The 25,369-nt window shown below is 41.0% G+C and overlaps 1 protein-coding gene across 4 annotated transcripts in view; it reads left to right on the top strand.

Moving 5' to 3' along the window:
• Positions 1 to 5,356: 5,356 nt before the first annotated feature.
• The window catches only part of CDK6 (cyclin dependent kinase 6), a 108,887-nt gene continuing 88,874 nt past the window's right edge, over positions 5,357 to 25,369 (top strand). The window contains exons 1-2 of one of the 4 annotated variants that reach the window (XM_080975625.1): positions 5,357 to 6,451; positions 15,614 to 16,108. In XM_080975625.1, coding sequence (XP_080831751.1) covers positions 15,876 to 16,108 — 233 coding nt within the window. In that variant the 5' untranslated portion in view covers positions 5,357 to 6,451; positions 15,614 to 15,875. The other 3 variants (XM_080975627.1, XM_080975626.1, XM_080975628.1) reach the window with 3 other exon arrangements.

Genomic DNA, 25,369 nt, shown 5'->3' with positions numbered 1-25,369 from the left:
CCACAAGAAGAGATTTCCTGGACCATTGTTTTTGTTAATAATGATGATGGTTTTATTTATCACCCCTCCGCCTTCACCTTAAGGTCCCAGGGTGGGTCGCAACTCTTAAACATACAACATTAAAAACAGTTTACACAACTTAACAATCACAAAAATTGAGCGGGTCCTAAAAATATAGCACGTCTCAGCTGTCAAAGGCCTGGGTAAAAAGCTGTATCATTCACTTTAAAACTATAAAGTGAAGACACCTATGGAGGGAGGAGTTTCACTACTTTGGGGCTGCTACTAAGAATACTCTCCTGAGCCATCACCACCTTGAGCTTTTGAAGGCAGTTAGTAATCTGCTGATCTCTAAGGAAGGAGGCAGTCTTTTGGATATCTGGAGCCTAAATTGTTTAAAGCTTTATACAGTAATGTGAGCACCTTGAATTGGCACCAGATGTGAACGGGCAACCAATGCAGCAATTTTAAAACATGGAGTATATTATATTTAAATGGAGCCCCAGCCAGTAGTCTAGCTGGGGCATTTCAGATCTGTTGAGGTTTCTGAGTCATCTTCAAGGGCAGATTCAGCACATTGTAATAATCCAATCTGGAAGTTGGCGGAGTACAGTGGCCAAGTCATTTCTGTCCCAAAGTGGTCGTAGCTGGTGAACCAGCTGGACCTGGAAAAACAGTTGTTGAATCCAGGAGTACGCTGAAGTCCTTGCTCCTGTAGCCTTAGCATTTACGTTCTACCTAAGCTTCTAGCCAACTCCACGTCATGGATCTCATCCTGTCACGTACCCCCCCCCCCACCAAAAAAGCTGGGGAACTGATAATAGGCAGGTCCTACTGTTGGGCAGATTGAGGAAACTGCCTTCAGGCAACTGATCTGGGATGTCATGAAGTTATTTAATTTCTTGCTATTTGCTTTTTACTCTCAGGGGAGGAGAGCTGTTTGTAGATTGTTTGTTATTTTCCTTAGGTGCTATGATAACTTTAGCCTTATTACTATGCATCTTGGCTAGTGGGTTGGGGGCAGGCATTTGCTGCTCTGCCTCAAGCATCGAAATTACTTGGGCTGGTCCTGGAACCATTATATTGCCTTTTACTACAAGTGAGAAACTTCTGTAGGGTTCAATGACTGCTCCAAATGTCCAAGAACTTGCAAATGCAAACTCAGAAGGGCCACCCACCTACCTCAGCAATGCACAGTACATTTATTTTGAACTCAGAGGCAATGTCCAGAAGCTACTTCCAAACACAGTTGCACACAGCATCCATCTTTGACCTCTCTGTCTACATCTCAAGAGTTTGTGCAGATGGAACCACCTGTGTGTATTACATTTCGGTGCATCAGCATCTTTGAATCAGAAGCCCCCTTTCTATGATTTGACAACATGAATTTCATTTCTTGACTGTGCTGTTGCCCTTTAGTGCCCTGTCAACTCTTATGTTGGTGGTCTTCATAATGAAGCCTTGATGGACATCATTAATAGGTATTATATAATTACTGAATCACCCACCCAGATGGTCACAGGTTTTTATAGCATTCTATATATAATATACAATTTATTTTTGTACTTGGGATGCCTTTACAATTCGTTTCTGCATCCTCAGTTCTTTTTCCATAGATTCAGTTTTCACATATATGGATTGCATTTACCAGATGGATTAAAAGGTATTAAAGAAAAGCCTTAAGGGATGTATTATTATCTCCATGCAAGGGAAAGTCGGCTGGTGTTAATGGGAGTTAGATGTCTATTGCCACATACAGGATGACAGTATACTCGCTGGAATGCAGATGGAAGGCTTTACATGTGGAAAACACACCTTCCTGTGCTCACAATGAACCTCTTTTTGTTTGGCAACTTGGCCAAAAGATTCTTAACTACTATTATTAAATAGGATTTAAGTCACGGGGACTTCCGAGAGCACTGCCTGCTGTTGACATGCTGCTTTGATTTAGAAGCATAATGCTACAAAACAGTTTAGAGTACAGTAACACCCTATTTAAAAATAAATAAATTTGAGAGTATCCAATAAATAACCCAACTATTAAACTGACGAGTGGGGTGGAGGTTGATTGTGGGACACGGAAGGCTATAAGAAAAGAGACACATGGCAGAAGATTCCTTGCTCCCCAGTGAAGTGTAGTGTTGAGCTGTGAGGTTTACATAGAACACTGAAGTGAAAATGAATTTAAAAAAATATGTGTGTGGTGCATACAGGACTGGAAATCATGTTTATGCAAGGAATGTGTTATGCACCTATGGTTGTGTTATAAACAATGTGGAGATTAACTAAGGAAACTACTATACTGAGTTAAATCACTGGTTTATGAAGCTCAGTACTGTTTGCAATGATTGGCAATAAACTTCCAGGATTTCAAACAGGAGTCTTACCCAACCCTTCCCAGTAATGCAGAAGGATTGAAACAGGAATCTTCTGTAGAAAAGCAGATGCTCCACCACTGAACTATGGCTCCCTCCCCCAAATGATGCCCCTAGACCTTGTAAGAACATGAAAACAGCTATTCTGGATCCATTCTACTCTATCTTGTTTAGTATTTAAAAGATCCATCTAGTCTAGAATTTCAAAGCATTCCAGTATCGTGGTTGTGCGCAGGGACCTCTCCCTCCCAGCTGCAGCAATGTGAACACCCCCACCCCCACAGCTGGGCTTTCCCCAGAGCATCACCCAATGGAACATGTCAAAGGAAACATCCCTGTGCATGTATGGAAGTGCTTTCTGCTTGCGCACAGAGGTGGATTCCAGCCTCTTGTTTTCTCTACCACTAGCCAAAGATGCCTCTGGGAGCTTATAAGCAACAACTGAAGGTTATGGTTGGCACGTCTGTTATCCAGTTAATTGCCTCCTCAAGGTGATTTTCCATAAATGAATTGCAAACATCATTTACCGAGTTAGGAACCTAGGTAGCTGCCTTATACCAAATCCATCAGTCAAGCATTGTCTACATGGAGAGGGGAAGCTGCCATGTATGCCATCTTGAACACCTTGGAGGAAATGTGAAATATAAAAGCAAAAATAAGTAAATAAAACCACCTGCTACCTGGTCCTCTAACTAGAGATATCAAGGATTGAACTTGGGACCTTCCACATATGTAGTATATTCTCTACCACTAAACCATGGTGGTTCTCAAGGGTCAGAACTGTAGTTTCACGAATATTTGGGGCATCAGTGGATCATTGTCGTTATACATCCAAAGCTCACTTTATGCCTTAACAAGCAGCATAATTTTGCAAGAGCATCAGTCTATTTTTATGAGGTTGGGGTTTTTTTGTTCAAATAAAACTACTGAAATCGATTTTAATGTGTAACGGTTGGATCGCTTGGATTATTATTCTATAAAGATTCAGTTCGGTTTTGGGTTTTTTATGTACATTAATAACAAATTTAATATAATATCACCACCTCTGTCATTCAAAATGTTTATTTCTGGTTTTAAGAACTTGGCACAGTATAATTAGGGTTAGAGAATGTGATGTCATTCAGATGTTGTTGGACTCAACCTCTCACCAGCCATAATAATAATAATAATAATAATAATAATAATAATAATATGCTGCCCATCTGACTGGGTCGCCCCAGCCAATTGTCAGGGGTGGTGGCAGTTGGAGTCCAACAGCTTATGGTGGCCAGAGTTTCCTCATCCTTGTCTTAGCTACTATTTTGTACTTGGCTCTGGATGGCCCTTCAGGTTCTACCACCGCCAACGTATCTCCTACAATGCTTCAAAAATGATGCAAAAACTTTAGTACATAATTATTATTTTTTACATAATTGTAGGACATGCATTATGTCTTCTAGCCTCTGCAGTGAATCACATCTGTGGCATTCTACACCCACAGGACAGTTTTCCTGCATGGGGAAATACTTTATGTATATATTGTAACATGAAAAAGTGCACATGGCTCTATTTGTTCTCATGTTGCAGCACCAAAACTCATTGTGCAATGTCACGTGTTTTAAGTGCTGTTTTCCTGCATGGAACTTTATCTCTGTTTTTGCAGCTCTCCAAATAAGTTACATTAATTTCTTGGTTCCAAAAATTATTTTGGGAGAATCAGAAATGTTTGTATCGGCAGTTCAGAGCCTATTTAAATACAGAAATCCATGTTTATTCTTTTTTTATTCTTATTATTACATGGTGAAAGACAGCAGGCAGAAGTATTTCATTTGCATGCAAACTGTCGCTTCAAGAAACAAATTTCTTTCCTTTCCCCTTGCATGAACAAGCTGGCCATGAAAGAGTTCCTATGCCCCAGAATAGGAATATAAAGACTACTTACCTGTTCCATTATTCACCTGGGAATAAAATATTTTCCAGATTGTATCCACATACTATTATGTTTCCCAATTTTATGCATGTTTATTTGAAAATATGCCTCATGGAGCTCATTGGGATTTACTCTTAAGTAAGTCTACAGGATTGCAACTATACAGCATGACCCTATGCATGTTTACTCAGAAGAAAGTGCTACTGAGGTAATTAGGGCTTACTTCCAAATAAGTGTATACAATAGGATTGTTCTGTCTTTCTATTTCCCCCAGAATGGTAATTGTTGTGGTTACTATCAATATCATTAGAATACGCTGGAGGCTGATTTATGGGGTGGATTATGTGCATCCGCAATAAAGAAAAAAATGGAATGCATTCATAGAGTTTCCACATACATTATTTCAAAAATCCTTACAGCAGCCATACATAGGTCAATATTAATTATCCCCATATTGCAGATTGGTGGAATCTGGGGCACCTAATGAGTTAATATCTGAGGTGAGATGTGAGTTGAGCCTGAAAGTCCCTGCTTCATAATAGCAAACTATTTTCACAGCAACCATGACCATCAAATTAATACTAAAGGAACCAAATTAATACTAGTGATGATTATAATATATGCTAACCATGACAGCAACAACAATCATTTATTTATTTTTGCATTTGTACCACACAGAGCACTCCGGAGCAGTAATGATAATCATTGTCCAGCGCTGAGCACTTGGTAGCAATTATAATAAATGAATAGTAATATTTTCACATTTGCACAGCACCAAGCTCCCACAAGCAATGATGATAATAATAATAAATATGTTTGCATTTGTACAGCCCTGAGCACTGGGGACTAATAATACTAAGAGCAGCAATATTTGCACTGAAGCAGCAACAATAATATTTGTGCTGTACAAGGTACTTTGAAATAATAATATAATATAATAATGTAATATAATAATAATAATAATAATGATGTATTATTATTATTATTAATTTTGTCAGTTGTACAGCACTGAACACGGTAGTAATATTACTAATAATATAGCAGTAATAGCATGATCGCGCCTGTACAGCCCCGAGCACCAGGGAATAATAATGACAATAAATAACGTGTTTTTTGCATTTGCGCAGCCCCGAGCACAGCGAGCAGCGCAAGCGTGTCGGGCTACCTCCGCCCGCGCTCCTCCCCGCGGCGGAGGGCTGCCTGCCTCCTCTTCCCCCCGGGCTGCCCCTGCCCCGGGGCGCCTGCTCCTGGCCGTTGCGCTGGCTGCTGCGACCCTTGCGGTATGTGACTGCTTTTGGCAGCGAGCACATGAAGGATTTCATTGAGTGTGAAGACAGAGAGCAGAGACAGAAAGCAGAAGGAGGCGGCCGCTGCCTTTGTAGTCGGGGAGGAATGCGGAAATGTTGAAGCACTATGTCAAACTTTTTTGAAACGGGGTCAAGTCACATTCAGCCAGCGTGGGAAACGGAGGGGGGAAAAAGTGGAGGCGAGGTGGGGGGAAACTCTTCTACTCCTGCTGCTGCTGCTACTCCCAGACTGAGCACAGACTGAGCACAGGAGCAGAGAGAGAGAGAGAAAGAGAGAGGAGAAGCGGCGGCAGGAAAAGAGTGGCAGCAGGCAGGCAGCGTGGAGAGCTGGTGTAAGAGCCCCGCACTCTCGGGAGACTGATCGCTGCAAGGCTTTGATCAGCCCCAGAATAGTTAGCACAAGCCTCTCTCTCTCCTTCTTCTCCCCCCCCCCAAGGGAGGGGGGAGGAGGCGAGATCCTCTGTGCATTAAGGTGCAGCCTGCCCTACCGCTTGCAGGAAGATGCGAACTCAGGGCAGAGGCAGAGCCCCAGAGGAGAAGCTTCGACTACCTGTGTGGCCCCGCCACGGTGCCTGCTGAGACCTGAGCCTGCAACCTCAGCCACCATCACCATGTGAACGCTTCGAATCCGGTTCGGTGCCGCTGCTTGGACCCATCATTCTTATGAAATGCTGGTTATTTAAGGAAAAAAGAGGGGGAGGGAAATCTCTCCCCCATCTTTTCTTGTTTTCTTTTCTTTTTCATTCTTTCACCCCCTCCCTTTTTCCTTTTTTTTTTTTTTTTAAAGCCCAGCTCTCCTGGAGATCACTTTAGGTGGGAGTTTTCCTCTGAAGACCGAGGCAGTTCCAGAGCAATATCAGGTACTTTGGAAAGTGTCCATGTGCTCTCCTGGGTAGACCCTGTAACTTAATGCTCCACTAATTTCCTATTTGGGGGTGGGGGGGTGGAGAGAGAAGTGGGTGGGAACAGGAATCTTTTCCTCCCCACCCCCCCCACCCCAAGATCTCGCTCTCCGCCTTTCAGACATTCCTTATTAATTTGCAGATTGTGCCGGATCGAGCCCACCCACCCATCCCGGAGAGGAAAAAACTTATTCTGTCTTTCTCCCATTGCGTGCATGCTGTATAAGGGAGCTGCTTTGGGGTGGTCCTCGAGCACGTTTTCTATGAAATGCCACGAAGGGCGGCTGTGTGTGTGTGTGCGCGCATGCATGGATGTGGGTGGGTGAATGAGGACTCATGCGGGCATTCTGGAGAGTCTTGATCCTGGTCTGAGTATTTTGGGGGTGGGGGCTGCCCGCCCGGCCGCCCGGGGAGGCGTTGTTCTTGTGGAAATCGATTATCACGCATACTCGGCCACCCCCACCCCTCCCGATTCCTCCAGTTATTTGGGGGGGGGGCGTTGCAGTGCGAAATGTTTAGGGAAGAGGGGCTCGCCCGCCTTTGCCGTGCAATTGCAAGGCGGTCGGGCGAGCACGCAGGGCACCAGGCTCGCGCATGCATTCTTCATGTGACTTGGGCAAGTTGCGATGTTAACCGAGCTCGAAAAGGAGCTCGGAGGGAGGAAAGTAACGAAACACCCCCCCCGACCCGCACCAGGATGTGCGTTTCTTATAAGAGACCGGTAACTTTCCACGGGGCCCGTTTGCAGCCTCCGGTAGCGGCTTCTCGCGCACCTCCCTTGCAGCGAGTCTTCTCCGGGGCTTGCGGGCTCCCTCGCCTCAGGCTGGCAGGCAGGCGCGGCGGTGTAGCCGCAGGCCCCGCCCCCTGGCGACCCCCCACACGCAGCTCCCCCCCCCCCGCTCTCCCCGCGCGCCCCGCGTTCCCGACCTCACACAGACACGCAGGCAGAGGCCGCCTGGTCGGTTGGGGGCGACCTCCATCCCAGAGGCACCCAGCGGCCCCGCCCTCCCCCGGGCCGTTCTCTCTTTCTATTGGCTGACAAGGCGCTTCCCTCAGAGGATCCTCTTCTTCGCTCGCTCGGGGGCACGTGGAGCTTTTCCCCTTCCCCTCCCCACCGGCCGCCTCTGCAGTCGCCACTTTTCGCTTTGCTGGGCACGCGGCGCTATTCGTTTTGTCCACCTCAGGTTTTTTTTTAATTTTAATTTTTAATTTTTAAATGGTGTGTGTGTGTGTGTGTGTGTGTGTATCTGTGCGTGTCAGAATGCCGGGACCTCAATTTCAAGCCCAGCAGGGCATGGTGTGAAGGTAATACACGAGGCAGCAGCCAACCTTGGTTGGAAGCTAAAGCGGTGTCCTCGATAGGAGGCAGCATGGAAAGTTCCGTGGTGGGAGGAAAAGTGGGATATAAATATAAATAAATAACTTGGGAATAACAGAGAGAGAGAGAGAGAGAGAGAGAGAGAGGCGTTTAACTTGCACATGGGTACCTGTGCCTCACTATAAAATAGCCACAATACGCCAAAGGTTTATGGGATGGGTTGTCAAAATGTTACTGCTCAACAGGTTGTTTTTTTCTTTCTTTGGCCTTCCTATCTGAAAATGGCACAGGTGGTCATAGCATAAATTTCTTTGGCCTTCCTATCTGAAAATGGCACAGGTGGTCATAGCATAAATTGGAGGGGTGGGAATAATGTAAGCAGCCACTGTGATCTGCCTTTGCTAGATGGTACCTTGTTCACATGACTGGACTTATTTCTCTGAGCAGTTACTAACTGGTTAGCTGGCCGCTATAATGCCTGAACTGGCTCAAGGAAGGCATAATGTGAAGTGTACACCTACCATTTCAAATTTAAGCTCTGCTGCTGACAGTACTCAGTTATTCGTTGTTTCTGGCATATGCTCTAAAAATAATTTTCATATCTAAGTCTTGAGTTGGGGTTTTTTGTTTTTTCTTTCACGTGTGATGCAGATGTAAAGTGTACTTTGGCAAGAATGTGCATTCAGGTTGAAAAAGGCTTCTGTTTTGCATCCACCTTAGAAACATGGATGCATTTAGACAAATAACAAAATATAGGCTCAAAGGTGCTTTTACACATGCTGCATGTGAGATTGCTCTAAGGCTGCCATAGAGCAGTTACTCTAGAATAACTGTTGTCATTGTTACTCAGATGTTTCTGAAGCTCAGGTAATAGAACTCAGCCAGAGGTCGAACATATGTGTGCACACACAGTTACATGGTCTTCGAATGTCATATAGAACGCAATATGTTACTAAAAATGAAATTACACGTACATGTGAAATGCAAGAAAACTATTTTCACAGAGGTCCATAGCCCAGTGGTAGTGCACATGCTTTTTATGTGGAAAGTTCCAGATTCAATCTCTGGCGTCTCAAGTTTTAAAAAGAGGTAGCAGACTCTTCTGCTTGAGACTCTGGAAAGTTGCTGCCTGCCAAAGTAGGCAATATTGGGCTAGTTGGAGAAGTATTTTGACCTGGCATAAGGCAGCTTCCTATCCCCCAAACAGAAGTGATAAAGTAGGGCTAAAATAAAATGTCAAAATAAGAACTATATCACACAATTGAAGGTTTTAAAAAATTATGTTAAATAACTGTATTTCAGAACAGAAATACAGTGTCTATAGTTACCACAGAAAAAGTCTTAATTTTGTGTTGATCTGTTCTGGTTACCTGTGAAGACTAAAATTAGCATGCCGTCCTCTTTACCACTATTTAAGGATTCCAAAGACCAGTTTTCAGAATAATAACAGTTTTGTTCCCAACACAATTTAAAACATGCTTGACTTCACTGCCAAGATGATGAGGAAGACAAATTACTTAATGTATGAATTGCTTCGCAAACATATATAAAAAGTTAAAACAATTGCATGTATGAAACCACGCATACACACACACACACACACACATACATATACATTTTAAAACAACAACAGAACATACATAAAATCAATTCAGTATAGGTACCAACTAGGATAAAGATCTCAGTTATTTCAATAAATGCATTTATGCTGTGTGCTGGTTCTCATCCATGTGTGAGAATTGGTGAGTAAATGCAAATATGATTTTTCTAAATAAATCCAACCTGAATGCAGTTGTTTTAGTTTGGATAAAAAAGTTGGTGAAAGTGATTAGTAATTTTCTACTAAGTGAGCTTTTGAAATATAGAGAATATAGAGTATGCCTTCTTATGCTGTCACTAACAGGTGAATGACATATAGATGAGGTATTAGCCATGCTCCAGACAGAACTATTACTACTCATTAATATTGTACTGGGAAGAGAGAAGGAAAATGTTGAAGCAAACACCTAAACATGCGGGTATTTTATGGTAATCGTCCTGTCTTGCTAAGTGTTTTTGTTCACATTGATCTTTATGTCTAAGAGTAGACAGCAATTGGTAATTGTTACTTATCTCTTGTCTTTCTCGTATGGCATCTTCCTTGCCGCTGAATGGTCACAGCCATTTGGGTATAAGAGTTTCAGACATTGACACCACTAACGTTATCACAAACATCCGTAAGCAAAATATTGTGAGCACCAGAAAGAAACAATGTGGTTTCTCCAGAGATAATAGTTATCCCTACCACAAACCAGTATGTGAACAAGTCTAAAATGTGGGCACTGATAAGTGGCAACTGTCATGCTGTTTGTGTAATGGGAGAACTACCCAATAATCTGGTTCATTCAGTTGAGTTCTCTAATGAGCATATATGTCCATTCTACAACATGTTAAACCACTGTTACATACATTCTGTGCCTTACTGGAGTTCCATAAGGAGTCCTGTTTTCTACTCATTTCACAATGCGTAGCATCTGCCTAGTTCTTAGAACTGTTTGCATCTTCATCTAGCTTCATATCAGTTAACATTGTTGTAGTTCTAGTAGGTGCTACTAACCATGATGGCTATGTTCTGCATCCTCTGTCAGAGGCATCTTGCCTCTCATTACCACTTGCTGAGAATGGAAGGTGGGCTGAGTGCTGTTGCACTCCTGTCTTATTTGCAGGCTTCCTGCAGGCATCTGATTGCCCATTGTGAGAACAGAAAGCTGGACTAGATGAGCCATTGGCTTGGTCTAGCAGGCTCTTCTTATGTTCTTATTCTTAACCTTCCTTCACTTCACCAAGTTCCCTTTCATCTCATGGTACAGATGGATGCTTCATACAATTCACAAAATGCTCTTAGTATGGCCTTGTGAAAATTTAACATATGCCTCACCCTGTTCTGGAATATATTTTGAAAAAGTAGTTGAACTGGACATGAAGAGTTCTTCTTCTATGTTTCTGTCCCTGCCCAGTTTGTGACACTTGTAGCCCAATTCTATGCATGTTTACTCAGAAGCATCCCACTGTTTTCCTTAGGGTTCTTTCTTAGAAAAGGATATGTAGAATCACAGTTCTAGTTTTAATCTTCCCCTTCTAGCACACTGATGACATCTCTATAGAACAAGGCATGGCAGGGCATGTCCACATTATAAACTTGATCATTCTTATTTCCAAGAATTCTGTGAATTTTAGTTCAGTGAAGTTAGTGGAAGCCTAAAGACCTGTAACCAAAATTCTCAGAAGCTCATAAAATTACAATTCCCAGAATTGTTTTTGGTAGAACATGTGGCATTTACACAGTAGGTGTCTACATACAACAAATGGAGGGTGGCAGGAGCTCCATATCATCAAAATTGGAAGGAATAATGAAACATCTATTCTGTTGATTAAAATAAAAGTGCTATGAATTTACTTGAAGCTAAAATCAGGACAGAGATAGTTCTATGATATAAATTTGAGTGTTTTACCTAAAGTTCCAAAGAAGACACACTTGATTTTAACTTGATCCTCCTCATCAGCTAAAATGTGCCATTTAGCTATTGGATAAGCTGCTGCAATGTCATGGACTCTTCATAAACCTTTGAATTGTTCAAGAAGTTGTCAGCAACCAAGTGCTGTCAGTTGAGCTTAAAATATGGGAAATGAAAGCCTACACTAGGGGGAAGGAAGACCATATCCATTACATGGAGGCAGGATCTTTTGGCAACTCATGGGTGCTAGGAGGGGAAGGTGAAAGGTGGGAAGGTAACAAAATGAGAAGAGAACCAATAATAGAAGAAGGCAAAAAGTCAGAGAGCCCAGAAGGTAGGGTAGACTGGATGGAGGGTGTAGAAGGTTGAGGGAAGGAGAAACTTGTGTGAAATACAGACTTGCGAAGTCGTACAGTACTTAAAAAGAAAGCTGTGTAATTTAGCACAAATGACAAAGGCAAGCAGATATGCGAGGAAGGCTGTATGGAGAAAAGAGTGAAAACAAGATTAGAGGAAAAGTAGCTGAAGGACAAGGGACACACCAGTTAGTAGATCCAGAAGCAGAGAATTCTGGTAGGGAGGTGAAAGGCAAGGCCAGTGTTGGGGAAAACCAGGGGGAAAGCTTACCCATGGTCTTAGAGGCTATTGGGTTCTAAGAGCCCAGAAGCAAAACGGGAGAGGCAGATATATACTGGATGAAAAAAACTCAGCTGCATAACCCAAGAACATTGGAAACATAATGCTAAAGTCTTGCTGTATATATTTTTCTAAGTTGTGGTTTTATTGCCATCCTTCATTAGCTTTGTCTAATTTGTCTTCCAAACCTGACTGCTTCGATTTCTGTTTTTTAATTTATTTGTAAAATGTTGGCCATTGTAATCTGTTGCCAACAGTCTGAGAATTGCTACATTAAAAATGAATGCAAATAATTGTTTTTCAAAATGGCTCCTTCATGATAAGATTAAGATTGGCTGTTATGAATAATATTTGATACTTGGTTATGCTTTGGTTAATCATTAGTATTTGAAAATAAAGGAAAGTTGTGATCTGTATGTAGGCAAATTTGTTGCTATTCATTACTTGAAAGATGGATTTGCTGGAGCTAGTCATAATTAAGCATTGATCTTGCATAACAACTCTTAAATTAAGAGATAAGAGACTTGGCCTGCTGTTGCCACAGCTTTGCTGGATTACTTTGGTCAAGCAAAGTGACCTCTTGGTTTTCATTTTTCCTTCTCTTAATTTGGTTGAGGGACGAGAAAGAACAGAAATCTATCTATCTGTACTACTATCTGGCTTCCATAATTTTATCATATTTTTTCATTTAGAAATGATCCAGTCCTCATCCAAATATGCATTAACAAGTTTTTAAATGTATTTGTATAAAAAATATACCACTTAATATATATAAAAATCTCTGAGTGGTTTACATAAAAACAATTTATTATTTTTTAGATGAATCCAGAGGAGGATCCAAAAAGGATTACTGAATGTTTATCATAATAGGGCAAGATACAGCATTAAAAGTTTTGCAGGCTGCAGTGGGAATGTTAAGCACTCTGCCATGATTAAATTTCTCCCACTTAAAGCAGTAGGAGTTAACTGTGCTTAACGTTGCTTGGATTGTGCTCCATTTTTAGCCACAAATGATAAAATTAACAAATTATTATATTCAGTTTTCAATCCAATAAATGGAACTACAGCGATTATATATTACCTAATCTGAAAGAGCATAATATTAATGTAAAACTCAGGCTTTACTGGTACAGCCTTTTGTGAGTAGCTCACAAAATGGGATGAGTATTATATCAGCAATGAAAAATCAATTGCATGATTCAGAAAATGAAACTTTATATCCGGCTAGTTAATAATGCACATTCAGAATTTAAGTACTCATGGTCATTGTGAGCCATGTGTCCTAAAGATTTTGTCAAGTACTTACAGCTGTGCAAGCAGTTGCTGAAATGGTCTCAGACTAAATCTAAGCCTAGCTCCTTTCTATTTAGTCTGAGTACATGTTGGTGGATCTGGACACTTGTCATGCATGTTATACCGACTTGCTGATTAGATTACATGGGTCTACACTTGAAGATGTTTCAGTACCTTTAGCTGGCATGAGGCACTAGGCAGCTACCAATTTGTTTCTTAGCCCAATTTAAGGTGACGGTTTTGCCCTATAAAGCCCTAAAACACAGTATTCTGATTATCCCAGGAAGTGTCTTATTCCATGTGTTGTCCCTTGAGAATTGAAACCTGCAGATGAAGCCATCCAGGTTCTGTCTATTCTGGATGGTAGGTTGTATTTCACAAGAAACAGGTTTGTTTTCTTTTTTCTGTAGTGACCCTGGACCTGAATTCCAAGAGGTCTTTCTCTTTGTTTGTTAAAGGCTAGGTGGACTTTAAAAAAAATTTATTTCATCAAACCTTTGGGGTTTTAAGGGTACAGCTTGTGCCGTTGTTTTTCCTGGTGTATTGAATATATTTTTGTATATTTATTGCTGATTTGTGTTTGTGACTTGGCTTAGATGTAGCAGGAAACCCACATTTTGGTTTCAACTTCCAGGCATATAATAGGCAAACCATGGTTTAGTGGTGCTTGCCTGTTTAATTTTCTATCTGGTCAGAACTTGGGAGGTGTCCATTGGGAAAGACAGCAACACAGGTTGGTTGTTGCAGCACCACGGATAGCTCCTAGTGAGCAACTCCTCCATCCAACAAGGGTTGGAAGCAGCAGTCCACTCCATCTTAGCTAAGGGCTTATCAACACTTAAAATTTTGCCCCATGCTTTCCAGGCACAGGCCCACGCTTTAAAGCTCTGTGTCTAAGTACTCTTTTTTTCACCCCAGAGCTTTCCTTGAAAAAATCTGCTTGGATACAGAGAGTGTGGATAAAAGGTCATTGTCCCCTTGTGGAAAACAGAGTCTCTTAAAGGGCCAACTCTAGCATGAAGACAGACACTTCTCCTGCTTTCCATGGCCTCCCACTTGGCATGTTTATTAATATAAGAATGTTTTTGAACCACCAAAAATATATTGCACCATTGGTCTTGTGTGATACTGTGGGGGGCACTTGGTTCCTCAGACCAGATGCTTTGGGGAGCTCTTTCAGTGGGCACCTGTTTACCAGGTTTAATGATCTGATCACCAACATCTGGCTTAGTCCTAGGAACTTTGTCTGGCTCCTTAGCTGGTAGCACTGTAGCCCCTGACTTGGTGTTCTGGTCATTGCTGGACAGTCCCCCGAGGCAGAGCAGCGACCCTAACTGTGCTTTGTTGGTTGTCTGTGAATTCAGTTATAACAGCAAACCCCAGTTAGCCTTGAACTTGTACATCATCGCTCCCCATCTAGATTTACCTGCGTGGAGGAGGTTAGAAACATTTGCTTCCATTTTCAGGTAGCCATGGTTTATCTTTATGGAACCAGGAACTACCGCTTATCCAGACAAGCATGTTTAGTTGCCTCCTAGCCATGCAATACTTTCTGTGCCGTTCAGCCAACCCACAGGTTTAGGGCAAGGATGGGAATTTCTCCCTAGCATAGCATTGTACAACATGGAAAAACTTTTTTAAAAACTTAATTGCAAGAGAACAATTTGTTAGCAGGCAGTTGCATCTACTGAAGCACAAAAATATGTCTAGGATTCTTTATGTCTTCTATTATCAGATGAAGACCTAATGAGACACACATACCTCCCCAAACCTGCCTAACACTACCAGTTGTTTTAAATAACATGCCAGTTTCTTACTTGAGATCAGACAAGCAGGCACTCCTGACAGGGTGTTTTAATTGGTGCACCAAGACTGTGGAATAAATTCCTATGGAGATCTGACCGGCTATCTCTCTTTTCATTTTTTTTGCTATCTATGGAATACTTGTTTGTTTCAATGTGCCTTTGATTTGTGAGTTTTCTGCCATTTTGCTGTGCTTGTTTTTTAATCTGCTGCTGCTTTACCTGCCATGTTTTTAATGATGGTTGTTTATTTCTGGAACCAGACTAAATTATTCTGAATGAACTGCAGAATGCACATTTCTTAATTTTTATAATAAAGTCCAAGTGTAACATTTAACTTAATTCAGTTCACAGAGCACAAATATTCTGTCCCCTTGATCTGCATCCCATTGCCTCTTGTAATTGCACTGTTTAAAGGGCTCATTTCACTTAAATGTGTGCAAGCCAGTTGTATTACATATGCCAACTAAATGTGCAGACAGAGTGTTTAATGGCCATATTCTATTATGGAAGCCGGTGGAGAGATACTCCTAATACTAATTATGTTCTCTTTGGTGGTTGTTTTTTTGTCCCTTAGATCTCATTAGCTTTACAAAGATAATGATTCCAAAGACTACCAGATAATTGCCACTGGCTAAGCAAGAAGGCTCACGTGAGCATTACTACAGTTCTGGAAGGGTGCAAGAACCATCCTGCAGGCTGGTCCATCTGTTAAAATATCTGGACACCCTGTTCCAATAACAACTAAGGACTGATTTGCACATAGGGAACAAGGGCAACAGCCACAGCACCTGAAACACCACAGAAAGAAACTGGGGAAGAAGGAAAGCGGTGTCACCATGGAGAAGGACAGCATGACCCTAGCTGATCAACAATACGAATGTGTAGCTGAGATTGGTGAAGGAGCCTATGGGAAGGTGTTCAAGGCCCGGGACCTGAAGAATGGTGGACGTTTTGTAGCACTGAAGAGGGTGCGGGTGCAGACAAGCGAAGAGGGGATGCCACTTTCCACCATACGTGAGGTGGCTGTATTGAAGCATCTGGAAACATTTGAGCATCCCAACGTGGTCAGGTGAGGAAGGTGTGGGGGGCGGTGGAAAGGCATATGGCCAACTGTATCCCAGTTACGCAGTTTGGGTGTTCTGAGCATCATGTTTGGGGTATGTGGCTTGATTGAGCACAAGAATAGTTGTCTGAAATGAATTTGAAGTTTGCTCAAGTGTATGTTTTGCCAACCTGCCTAACCCACCTTTTCTTGAGCTCTGCCTCCCACGCATTCAAACATCCATCTCCAGAGGCATAGGTGTGTGACTTAAGTATTTGAGTGGATGGGCATGGAGCCACATGTAAGCTGTGGTCTTTTTCAGCACAAAAAAGGAAGAATAGAAAGAGAGAAGCTCTTTTGTCCTGGGTATTAGTTGTGCCTAGTAAAAGCTGGTGCTATTTTAGTGCTACTAAACACTGCCTATGTGGCAATAAGAATCTTTTATGCTAGGCAGGACAATTCTGCAGTTTTAGAAAGCTCAGAATTTGTTCTTGGTTAAGTAGCTTTCTAATGCTTAAAATGTTAAAAGTAATATGTAAAATTCAAAATGAACATGTAAATAAAAATATTAAAGGTTGAAATCTTGCTCAGCTGCAACCTTAACTCTGCCTGATTTAAAAAAAACATTTCCAAAAGATGCTCAGACTTGCCCTTCATGTCTCAGTGTGCCTAAGGATCAGTCTAAGGCATACCTTAAAATCATGGTCGGTCATGGGATAGGTGGTGGTCTGGCAGGTATGTTGGACACAAGCCATCTAGTGAAACAGAACCTCTATTGATTGACAGATGTTATAGAATTCAGTTGTATGTGGCCTGGAAGTACATTACTTTTTAATTTTTAAAAATAAATTCATACTCCGTCCTTCCTCCCAAAGGAGCCATTACTTGTTAGTCCACAAAGGTAGACCCATTTCTGTCAGCAATTCTTGTCCTTCATCACTCTGAAGTTGGTTGATTGTGGGAGAAGTCAGAAAATAGAACTGACTTATTTTCATTATTGCTGCTCTGATACATGACAACTTTAGTTTAGTTTTGTTCAAAACAGTGCAAGGCTGCCTGTCAGCAACCAGACAGTCTTGTGTGTTCAAATCTACATTATTTTCATTGTGTTCTTGCTGGTAATTGTGATAGCTGGGGAACAGGACTCGTTGACCACTTTCATGGGTGTAGTCTCAGTACTTTTAATCATACATTTCTTCAGATGAGTAACATGTTAGATATGTGATAATGTGAGGTTCAAGTCTGAATGGTGATTAATCATAGAAAATCGTGCCCGTACATACCAAGAATCATGATAGAATTTGGAAAGAATCAGGCTTGGGAGTTTTTGTGACATCTTCTAAGCAATTCTGAAGTATATAATTAATCCATAATAAATCTTCACATTGAGTGTCTTATTTTGGAATCCATTAAGATAAACAGTAACATTTGTGTTTACAAAGTAATTTTATATGTGCAAAGTCAAGTAGATTTGAAAACCCTTATTTTCTGCCTTTTTTAGATGCAGTGAAAGATCTGTCTTGTCATTAGGAAGACTGGGTAAACTGTAGTTTGTTTAAGATGGTGGATGGGATTATTTTGCGCAAAAGAAAATTTCATCCCACCCAGTACTGCTGCTGATCAAACTCCATTGATTTCAGTAGAGTACAATCTAGTTAAAACCTGTTAATTATTACTCTCTGAGTGCAGTTTTAAACTAAGTGTTCATCTATCTTATACTCATATATATCAAGCTTTTGTAGGAAGTTAAAAGTCTTCCTGAAATCCAAATATGATTAGCATCTTTTTCTACTAAACCACTTCTTTATTTAAATAAAGAAACTGTGTTGGTCTCATATGACTTCCTCCTAACAAACTCTGTTGGTTATTTGTAATACCATTTATTCTTGAACTACCCAGAAACTGTAAAATTGACATATTTAAAGGCCTTGTACAGTGACCTCATACAATTTATTTATAGTAATACCTTTGAATCACCAAAAATATTATGGTGGCATACAAAAAATAATTGAAACGTCTTAAAAAATAAAATCATAAAATACAAAATAAATGACCAACGTTCAGTCAAATTAATATTGTAATAGTTTAGAAGGCTGAATGTTTATTTCTTCTAAAACAAAGTTTAGAAGGCCCATCATCTTAAAACTAATTGATTATGAGGCCTATTTGTGAGGAGGTATCTCAGGGTTGTATCATTAATCTTCAATAACAATAAAATAAAGAAGAGAAAACATATTGCAACAACTTGTGTCATTCTCTATTACCCTCTTTCTTCCATATCTTTAGATCAGGGTTTCCCAAACTTGGGTCTCCAGCTGTTATTTTGTACAACAGGTCCCATCATTCCTGGCCACTGGCCCTGCTAGCTAGGCATGATGGGAGTTGTAGTCAAAAAACTGCTGGAGACCCAATTTTGGGCAACCCTGTTTGGATCATATAGCATAGTATCCAACTAAGTTTTGGGTGTTCTCTTATTTTAGATAACTTTATAATCCTCTTATTTTGTTATATATCTTTTAGATTTTAGCCATTAACTTAAATACAGTGGTGCCCCACAAGACGAATGCCTCGCAAGATGGAAAACCCGCTAGACGAAAGGGTTTTCCGTTTTTCGATGCGCTTCGCAGGACGAATTTCCCTATGGGCTTGCTTCGCAAGACGAAAATGTCTTGCGAGTCTTGAGATTTTTTTTCGCTCCCCCCCCTTTTTCTAAGCCGCTAAACCGCTAAGAGCCTTTTAGCAGCTAAGCCGCTAAGCCTTTAATAGCCGCTAAACCGCTAATCCGCTAAGCCGCTAATAGGGTTGCTTCACAAGACGAAAAAACCGCTAGACGAAGAGACTCACGAAACGGATTAATTTCGTCTTGCGAGGCACCACTGTACCAGATTGCCTTTTCAAATAATCAAATGAGGCCTGAGTCTCCATGTCCTTGCCATAATCCTCAATCTGATGGCCCTGCTGGGGTGAAAGTGCTGCGTCCCCAGGTCCCTGTGCACATCATGGAGCTTTGGACTACAGATGTTAACTACATCAACAAGATCACTTCACCAAGATAAAGCACAGAACGAACTCCCTCCCACGTTTTAATTCCTGGAAGAGCCTCAGGTAGCAGGACTAATAAAGCTCTCTGCGCAGGATCTTGAAGAAATGCTCTTTCATATAGCTTTCCTAAATGCCAAACACTATTGTCTAGGTACGTGCAGAACATAAGCAGCCTTACGTAATCAATCTGACCCTAGAAACATTCGCAACAGAATCTGCAGTTTAGAGCACTATGAGCTCCCTTGGAAAGAATTGTCCGGGTGTAAATGTTCTGTGTTTCACCTTTCCCCTACATAGAAAACCAATCAGTCTTTTGTCTAAATGTCTGTTTGGCATACCATGGACATAAGCACATCTTACTGTGTTTTGTTTTTTAAGAATCTTGACATTTCAAATGTATTTAGTAAGATAAACTTAGTGTATCCAGCCCAGAGTTCAAATGAGAAGATGAAATGCTTAATTAGCCTTTATTGTGCACAGTAGATAAATCTGGCACAAATATGTCCTTTAGTTATGTAAGTTACTGCTGCTCTGCTTGCGGAAAACATGAAGTATACGTAGACAAAGGAGAGACTTTGCCAGGAATAAATGACATATTGGATTCAGGAAATTCCTGTGTGTAAAATTAGGAGTATTTCCTGCTGTAATGCATCTGTAAGAATTCTTCTGATTATACTTGTTGCATTCAGCTCCATTAGCTTGCATATACTAGAATCTGCATTTATAGAATATGACTCAGAACTGGGATATTTTAAGCTAAATTGCTACATTTTCAATGGAGAATTTATTTGTTTGGACCATAGGTCATAACAAAAATCGTAATTTGCATTTCAATTAAAGGTAGTCACTGAAAGTTTAAAGCGTTCAGTGTCTTCAAATTCTATAGGCAGATAATACCTATGTTTGTAGTTTCCCGCCCACTTGATTCTTGGAACTTTGTTTTCTCCTAGAAATATTGTGTTAAATGTTTTGAGGAGTTATTCTCTAAGCTTTGGGTACACAAAAAAGCCATACTAGAATGGAGTAATCTGAGCTCTGTGCTTGTTGCTTAGGAAGCAGCCCGAAATGCTGGTATATGTAGCTATTTCTAGTAAAATTAGTTATGTGTGATGGAAGCAGTGATTTCTAAGCTCACAAAAACACTCGGTGCACAATTTCTTTTTTGGGAAAACAACCTAACTTTTTCTTTTTTTGTTTGTTAACTCCCAAGGCACCAATTTCGGAAAATTAGCTTCAGCTCCAAAATCATGAATCAGACTACATGAGATATTGTATTACTAATGATGTCTCCTAAAACATGGGAGTACAACCTCTAGGGAGGCCAAAAAGTATTGCTCCTATTCTTTGTGTAACTTTCCAAAAAGATGCCACAGGAGCTGAAGAAAATGGTTTTACAGAGCTCTTGTGAACCATATTGTTTCCTGTCAGGTGTGCCAGCAACATGGTTGGACCTCCCCCATCCAATGATGGCCTCTCACTATCATCACCAACCACTTTCCATGTGGTGTGATGACCATACAGAAGCTTTCACAACCTAAAGCTGAAGGGAGTTGCAGTCTAAACCATCTGGAGGGTGCCAGGTTGACAAAGCTGCCTTGCGGTATGGCTTTGTCTGAATGATGACACAACCTCTCTCACTGTTCCTGTCAAGCCACACCAGACTTCTGAAATAGGTGGGCAGGTCTTGGCATACATACTGGTTAAAGTTTTGCTTTGAGGTTAGGTGTTGCTGGTGCCTGATAGGTTAATGTGCCAACCCCCTCAGGACTCAATAGGTACCATTCATTTCTGTTTTAAATACATGAAATAATAACACACACCAAAAAAATTACCCAAAAAAGGGACTGTTCAGGAGGCGCACTCAAAAGTGATGACCCTTGTGATGTAGATTAGCAGGGATTCTTGAAGGCTCTCATTTGATCTTTAGAGGATGTTCTGTGAAGAATCAGGCACCAAACAATAAACAGAAAATTACATAAAGCATAATTGGAAGAGCACAGAAGACATGAAGATATGAAGATAAGTGTTTTCTCTGCCTCCCAAATATGTGTATTATTTATATATTTATGGAGAGCTAGAGAGAGATTTTCCTAAGTGCTCAAAGCAGTTCACATATAATTATCGCAACAACTCTGTATGGTCACCATAATTATTCCCTTACTGTAGACCGCCTGAGGCTAAGTCTAAGAGACAGCAGCTGAGCTGACATTTGCACTAGGGACTTCCAAGCTCATCATTTATATTCCTAACCAATATTTGACATCCCTTTTTAGATGGTAGTTAGCACCCTTGCTGCATGGGGAAGAAGCTGACAGTATTTCTTCTTTCTGCCTGGAGCCTTGATCAGAATACCTTGAACGGCAATTAAAGCTGCTGTGGAAGTCTAGTTAGTTGAACAGTGTAAACAAACAAACAAACAAACAAACAAACAAACAGAATAACATTATTGACCTCTTAAAATTTAGCCATGATGGCTCCTTCTGGGATTGCCTTTTGTCTTTTAACATTAGGAGAAAGACATTTGTTGTGAGCATCTTAAGTGGCATGGCTGTTTTTTGTCTGTCCCTTTAATTATCTTCTAACTAATGTCTGCATTTTGTGGTGTTCTCTTTTTTGAAGTTAATTGTTACTGTGGTAGGTTTTCCTACCCCTGCCTGCACAGCTGTTGAACTTTGAATTCCTTATGGTTGCTGTTGTAGCACACGTGGACTGATTTTTATGCCAATTCAGTGTTGTTCATAAGACCCCATAGCAAGGTTTCACTGTCATCTTGGATCCAAAGCAGTTCTTTCATGTGATCTTGTGCCTTTTGAAGACAACTGCTTTCATACAGGCAATGTTTCTTCCACATGTTAAATGGACAGCAGTGAGCATGGGCATTTATATTATAATGATAATTCTATTGGGTTGTATCTAATGTAGCAGTAGGTAAATTGTTCCATTAGGGCAAGGATTTATGCTTGCGCAAAGAAACTTTCTCCCCTACCTCAAGGATAGTTGTTGTGTCCTGCACACATACAATAGCAGATGCCTGAATACATAGCTAGTTAACCTTATACTCCCTAAATAAGTTGCAACAAAGCAATGAGCCTCTTGGGCTTTCCGACTGGAAAGCCCACGGTTCAAATCCACACGATGGGGTGAGCTCCCGTTGCTCTATCCCAGCTTCTGCCAACTTAGCAGTTTGAAAGCATGCCAGTGCAAGTAGATAAATAGGTACCGCTGTGGCAGGAAGGTAAACGGCATTTCTGTGCTCTCAGGCTTCCGTCACTGTGTCCCGTTGGCACCAGAAGCGGTTTAGTCATGCTGGCCACAAGACCCGGAAAGCTGTCTGTGGACAAACACCAGCTCCCTTGGCCTGAAAGCGAGATGAGCGCTATACCCCATAGATGCTTTTGACTGGACTTAACCGTCCAGGAGTCCTTTACCTTTACCTTTTGCCTGTTTTACATTCCCATAATATATACAGGCAGTCCAGGACAGTAAATTCCTTGACATAGCCCAAGAAAGAGTAGCAAATCAGAGCCTTTTATCTTTTTGGGTTTAAGGGTATTGTAATGGTTCTAGGGGTTGCTCATGCGTAAGCCGGTGCAAACACCTGGCTGGATTGCCTGAGTGAACCTTTTCTGTCCGGACAGCCACTCACCCGTGGCTGTCTCAATCGCTGTCAGAATCCGTCAGTGGGCGTTTCTTAAACTTCTTCCAGCAAAGAAGCTCTTTGACGCCTAGTCTCCTCCTACTTTCTCTGCGCGAAAGCCTTCTGCGCAAGGAGGGCGTAGGCAGCGGAGGAGCTCTACTCTCCCCGCTCGTCCCCGGCAAGGAGTCATGGGACCGCCTCGCCGCTTCCCCCATCTGCCCCCCTTCTCCACTGGTGCTACGCTGATTCTCTTCCCCAGAAGATGGGCTGCCTCTCCCAATCCCGGGATGCTCTTCAGAATCCCTCTGGATTTTGCTCTCTCCCTCCGGCACTAATGGCAGTTCCCTGACAGGTATTTAGGATGGTCATTTACAGTAAAAGAAATTTGACACTGCTGTGTGCAGGAACATCTGTCTGTATCACTATAGGACTGTAGTGCCTCCCAAATGGCTAGCAAGCTTTCTTAGAATTAAGAAGGATCATTACTCTTGGTGCATTTTTTAGAACTCCATTTGTCAGCAAAACATATGTGTGCTTTACTTTGTGTTCTCTATGTAAACTCTACACATTTTGATGCAATGATGAACAAGTGGTTTTAAAATATTATACATATGGGCTTAGAAAGGCACAAGAGTCATATGTAATTAATATATAGCGTTTTCCTGAACCGAAAGAAGACATTCCTTTGCTTAGATAAATTATTCAATAAATATGTTCCATATTATAATAGCAATAATGTTGTAATGAAATAAGCATTGGTAACATTTTGAAGTGCTATACATTTGAGCTGAAAAGCACTTGCTATTTATAGGAAAAAATGTTTTGTCAGTTTCCATGGAGAATGGTGTAGTGTGGTTTTAAGTTTTCCTCTGAGAAAAAGGTTTTAAAAGGAAATATTCATATGGCCAAAACTCAAAATGCTTCTCAATTAACTGCCATAGTTCCTGACTTACAATAAGTTTTTCATAAAAGTGGGAGACTGACATATTAGCTGCATACAAATAAATATAAATAACTACATTGATATTAAGATCATTTCTGCTATACAGTGTTTACAAGTGAATTGGTGCCAATGTCTTCATTGGTCTAGTTTGCATGTCAGGGTAAATCATAGCTAATTGTTATTTGCTGTTAACACACCTTTCAAGGCTGTTTTGTCTCCTCTTTGCTAGTGTGCAGAGGAAAAAAAATACAATCCCTTGCTTGCCATTACAGCTGAACCAGAGATTGTGGTTTGTTTTGCTCCGACAAACCATGATTAAGGCAAGAGCAAACCTTGGCTATAGATCCTGGTTCTTTGGGAGTAAAAGCAACCAGAAGCCTGGTTCAGACATAATGCTAAGCCAAGGGTCATTGTTTATTTTCTCTGAGCATGAGCATAATATAATAGAATTGTAGAGTTGGAAGGCATCTGAAGGTCATCTCGTCCAACTCCCTGAAATGCAAGAATTTCAGCTAGACCATATATGAAAGATGGCCACCCAGCCTCTGTTTATAAACCTCAAAGCAAAGAGAGTCCACCACCTCTCATGGGAGTCTGTTCCATGGTTGAACAGTAGGATGGAAACAAGTGACCAAGAGCTAGGGATTCACAGTAAACTATTAACTATTAACTATGGTTTACCATTATATGAGAACAAAGCCAGTGAGACTTTTACATATATTAGTGTACTTGGCAACACACACATATTTTCCTGATTTTAGAAGAGATAAATATATATTTCCCAAATTATCATACACCATCTTATGTTGGACTGCCAGATCTGTGCCAAGTAACAGAAGAGCACAGAATCCCATTTTTATCATGCTACAGAAAGTATTATTTTCTGACAATTTCCAGGGACAGGATTTATCATGAGCCCTCTGCATGATAGTAAATGAATATGACCAGCTTGGTATGGGCTGGGAATTGGATTTTAGGGGATCAGACCTAAACCGAAAGGGACCTAATCTCAGTGGCAGAGCAGAAGCTTTGCACGCAGAAGTTACCAGATCAATACCTGCCTTATTCAGATGCAGTAATCAGGTAGCAGGTGATGGGGAAGGGACATCTGAGACCTCTGGGACCCCAAAGGGCTACTCCGAGTGAACAGTGGATTATTTTTCTTACAGTGAAGTGGTATATAAATTTTAATAAATAAATGTTCACTTGTCATTGTCAGTGAAGTTACCACAGCAGAAGTCATTTCTAATAAAAGTTAAAGGGCACACGTAGACCTTTAATTCTTGTAAACTCTTTTGTTGATCCTGGAGTTTCCACTGAAAAACTGAGTCAACTAATTTGGGAAGGAACCTGACTAATATAACCAAGTGTGCATGTAGGTTATGATCAGAAAGTCACACAGTTTTAAATAGTCATTTTTAGCTTTATAATACAATTCTATAATTCCTAGAGAAGGTGGGGCTGCTGAAAAGAGAACAATAGGAAAAGAAAACAGATTTTGGTGTTGTTGTAGGCATTCCCCATGTTTGTTTATGTAAGATATAAAATGAGTCATTATCACTTTATTTGAATCTTGTTAATCTAACCTCAGCAGAATGAAAAGACTTGTTTTAAAATGGGATATATATATGTTCTTGCCATTAAGTATTGGGTAGTTTTAACATAT

This window comes from Podarcis pityusensis (genome assembly GCF_964106645.2).
Source record: "Podarcis pityusensis genome assembly, chromosome: 12".
Taxonomy (NCBI): Eukaryota; Metazoa; Chordata; class Lepidosauria; order Squamata; family Lacertidae; genus Podarcis; species Podarcis pityusensis.
This window is presented reverse-complemented; position numbering and strand designations above follow the sequence as displayed.